General features: G+C 35.3%; 1 protein-coding gene across 1 annotated transcript; it reads left to right on the top strand.

The window, feature by feature from the left end:
- Nucleotides 1-256: 256 nt before the first annotated feature.
- Nucleotides 257-2,909, top strand: LOC133302274 (uncharacterized mitochondrial protein AtMg00810-like). Its single transcript, XM_061502031.1, has 3 exons — nt 257-816; nt 2,437-2,673; nt 2,837-2,909. The coding sequence occupies exons 1-3, from the start codon at nt 257-259 to the stop codon at nt 2,907-2,909; spliced, it is 870 nt and encodes a 289-aa protein (XP_061358015.1).
- Nucleotides 2,910-3,800: the final 891 nt, after the last annotated feature.

The following is a 3,800-nucleotide window of genomic DNA, read 5'->3' as shown; positions in this document are numbered from 1 at the left end:
ATTGTCCAACTAAGACGCGATTAGCGAATTAGTGCTTGAAATTCTGATCCTCGTGGGAACGATCTCGTACTCAGTACACTTTATTACTTTTACGACCGGTGCTCTTGCCGAAGTCGCTATCAGACGGATTTGAGCAATGTCCATGTGAACATGCCCTGTATGTGAAGAAGAAAGAAGGTAATATTTTACTAGTTGCTTTATATGTTGATGATCTAATCCTTTTGATGAAGGGATGATACAAGACTTCAAGAAAAAAATGACAAAAGAGTTCGAGATGAAGGATCTCGGTCTGATGAGATACTTCCTTGGTCTGGAAGTCAGACAAGACAAATCCGGGATCTTCGTATCTCAAGAAGCTTATGCAAAAGATATCCTGAAGAGGTTCAAAATGATAGATTGCAATCCGGTTTCAACTCCTATGGAACCCGGCTTAAAACTTTCGAAGTATGATGGAGAAGAAAGAGTTGATCCGAGTAATTACCGGAGTCTAGTAGGATGTTTGAGGTATTTAACTTGTACGAGGCCAGACTTGTGTCTAAGTGTTGGGATTATAAGTTGTTTCATGGAAGATCCGGGCTACACACATTGGAAGGCAGCAAAAAGGATATTGAGATATGTTCAAGGAACAATCTCGCAAGGACTTTATTATTCGAAGTCAGACAAGTACAAGCTGGTGGGATATTCAGATAGCGACTGGTGCAGAGATGTTGATAACAGGAAGAGCATGGTTGGCTATGTGTTTTTCATGGGAAACACAACATTCACATGGGTGTCAAAGAAGGAACCCACTGTGGCTTTATCTACATGCGAAGCCGAGTACGTTGATGCATCCTGGTGCGTTTGTCACACAATGTGGTGAGGAATCTATTGAGTAAATTGGAGCAAGAACAAGTTGACCCAACCGAGATTCGGATTGACAATAAGTCTGCAATCGAGTTAGCAAAGAACCCGGTCAACCATGAGAGGAGTAAGCATATAGATGTCAGGTTTCATTTCATCCGGGATCAAGTCAAGGAAGGAAAGGTGGAGCTCACTCATGTTGCAAGCCGAGATCAAGTGGGTGACATATTTACGAAGTCGTTGCCAACGTTGCTGTTAGAAAATTTCAAGAAAAGGATTGGCATGAAGGATGGTCGAAGAATTTAAAGCTTATGGGGGAGTTTTGTTGTGATAAGTTTTAAATTAAATAAAAGAAAATAGAAAATGAAAGGTTTATGGTAAAGAGGTGTGTCCCTAGGTATCTATTATTGGACAATTAATATGCTTAGTTTATGGTGAAGAGGTGTGTCCCTAGGTATTTGTTAGTGGACAATTAATATGTTTGGATTTCCTATGTTAGTCATTTGCTATTGCTTATAAATAGCACATTGTAACTCTTGTAAAAGAGAGCTTCCAGAATCAGTAATACAATAGAGGTATATTCAGAGAATTGCCTGTGTATTTGTGTGTGTGAGCACCAGTTATAGGGCATGTGAGATAACATATATTTGGCTCCAGAAGCCAGAACACTTGTTATCATCATCTTTCTCAACTTCGATGGTTTATTCAAATTTGAACTTTGCTATAAGAAATTTATTCAAATAATGACACTTCCTCATATAGAAGATATATTAACTCTTAGGGAGTGTTTGGTAGAGGATAAATTTTTTTTTACAAGGGAAATCTAATAACCGAAGAAATGGTAAGAAAGTCAGTTTGATGGGAAAGTTTAAAAAAAGATGTTTGGTTGACTGAAATATTACCAGGAAAATTTATTTAAATTTACAAAATTTATGTTCAGAAGAAACTTCGCACCTATTTTTTCACTTCCCCAGTTATCTCAAAATACCACATCTCAAGTGGTATTTTGTAACAGTGAATTTCATCTAAAAGTTAACACAAAAGTCATTTCCCCATCCACCCTATTTGTCTAGTATTTTTTTTAAAAACCTGAACCAAACGTGATATTTTCCAATATTCACTTACACTTTTTCATCAATATCAAAATAAAACTACTACCAAACACTACCTTAGTGGGAAAGGCACCAACCACGAAATGTCCCAAAACAACTGTAAACATAATGCATATCGCTACTCTTATTATTAAATCACGAATGACACAGGATAACACGTAATGGTGACAAACATGGAGACCGAGTGGCAGACTGACACAGAGAGTTCACACTGACATAATAGTTTTGCTCTAATTCATGGCATCTGTCACCGTTTCCTCGTCCCTTCAGGTTTTCCCAAAGCTTTCCAGCATTTATTTCTACATTGACTTTTGATTTTGCATCATGAGCGTGTGTCTCAGATAGTTTACCTTAGCTGCTAGCATTACACCGTTTCTTTCTCCTCTCTTTATTCATGTATTTGTTTCTCTTTTGTGAGAAGATACACAAGCACCTATTTTAGCACCTTATTTTGCTGGTTTTGTTTTTCTCTTCCTTTAGACAGAGAGAATGGGAAACAGAGAGAGAGAGAAGCAGAGGCAAAGAGCATGAGAACTGTGAAGGAATGGTTCATGTCTTCACAGGCTTTACTGAGCATGTTACTTGTGCAAATTTTTGCAACTGGGATGCAGCTGCTATCAAGGGTTATATTAGTTCAGGGTACTTTCATCTTTGCACTCATTACATATCGTCATGTTGTTTCTGCCATTTGTGTTGCCCCCTTTGCACTCTACTTTGAAAGGTAAGCTTTTGCGTTCTATTGACTAGTTGCTTTGTTCTTAGTTCCACATTTTTTGTTGAACTTCACTTTCCCCAATTTTTCTTTATGTTTAATGTTTGGTTGTTTTTCAGTTTTCACCAACCCTTTTGTTTGTTCTGTTGAATGATATTGGTTGTGGTTGCAGAGGCCGCACAAAGAAGTTCAGTTGGAGAGTTTTGTTTTGGATCTTTGTTAACGCATTAGCGGTAGCGGTGTAACTTGTAAGCATTCTTTGGTTCATCTTGGAAAGTGGAATAGTGAGCTTTTTCTTTCATGAGCGTAAAGTGATAAATGACAAAAAAGAGTTTTTGCTATTAAATACCCTCTTTCAAAATGAACTTCTTGTGATGTGAACAAACAAAGCAAGATAAATAAACATCCGGAGCATCGGATAGGACATCATGCAATAATTTTTAACTATATATTTATGGGAGTACATATTTAAAATATTAAATTTTTTTTTTTCTATCTTCCATATCAACAATTTTAATATTTTAACTATGTATTTCTGAAAATATATAATTAAAAAAATAATTGAATGACCAAAATTTCATTCCTAAAACATGACAAACTGATTTCCCATAAACATTTCTTGCAATTTTTAAGTGTCTGTAGTCAACAAATACTGTTAGACGTGAAAGTTTCATACGTAAAAATCCTTAGTCCACGAAAATTATGATCATTGAATGTAACCTGTTATGTGGGCCCCTATTATAAACATTGGAGAAGTTCTCCTCTTGCTGGTCCATCTATCACTTACGGCATGTTTGGTGCGATGTTTAAAGCATGATAATATAAAGTTATATTATACGTTATGATATTTTTAGTTGTTTGATGTGATCATCGTATACTATAAGCTTATACAGCAGAATCCCTTAATACATCAAAATGATGTATAACTTAATCCGACCTAAGAGAAGGATAAGACCTGATAAGAGGATGTGTGTATTAACATTGTTGACCGGTGCAATTCTCAAAAATTAATATATTATTTTAATATTAATATATTAAAATAAAAATTAATTTTTCAATATATTAATTTTTAAAATATTTAATATTTTTATTTTTATAAAAATTTATTTATGTTTTGGACACACTGATCACTAAAT

Source organism: Gastrolobium bilobum, unplaced genomic scaffold (genome assembly GCF_033153095.1).
Source record: "Gastrolobium bilobum isolate Gb01-03AN ecotype WA unplaced genomic scaffold, APGP_CSIRO_Gbil_v1 utg18713, whole genome shotgun sequence".
NCBI classification, from domain to species: Eukaryota; Viridiplantae; Streptophyta; class Magnoliopsida; order Fabales; family Fabaceae; genus Gastrolobium; species Gastrolobium bilobum.
This window is presented reverse-complemented; position numbering and strand designations above follow the sequence as displayed.

What these genes read in the sequence shown, in the direction of transcription:
- LOC133302274 (XM_061502031.1), top strand. Translation starts at nt 257, where the DNA reads ATGACAAAAGAGTTCGAGATGAAGGATCTCGGTCTGATGAGATACTTC. An exon ending in TTATCTACATGCGAAGCCGA is followed by an intron (nt 817 to 2,436) that starts GTACGTTGATGC and finishes TCCTTTAGACAG; the next exon opens with AGAGAATGGGAAACAGAGAG. An exon ending in TTTGCACTCTACTTTGAAAG is followed by an intron (nt 2,674 to 2,836) that starts GTAAGCTTTTGC and finishes TTGTGGTTGCAG; the next exon opens with AGGCCGCACAAAGAAGTTCA.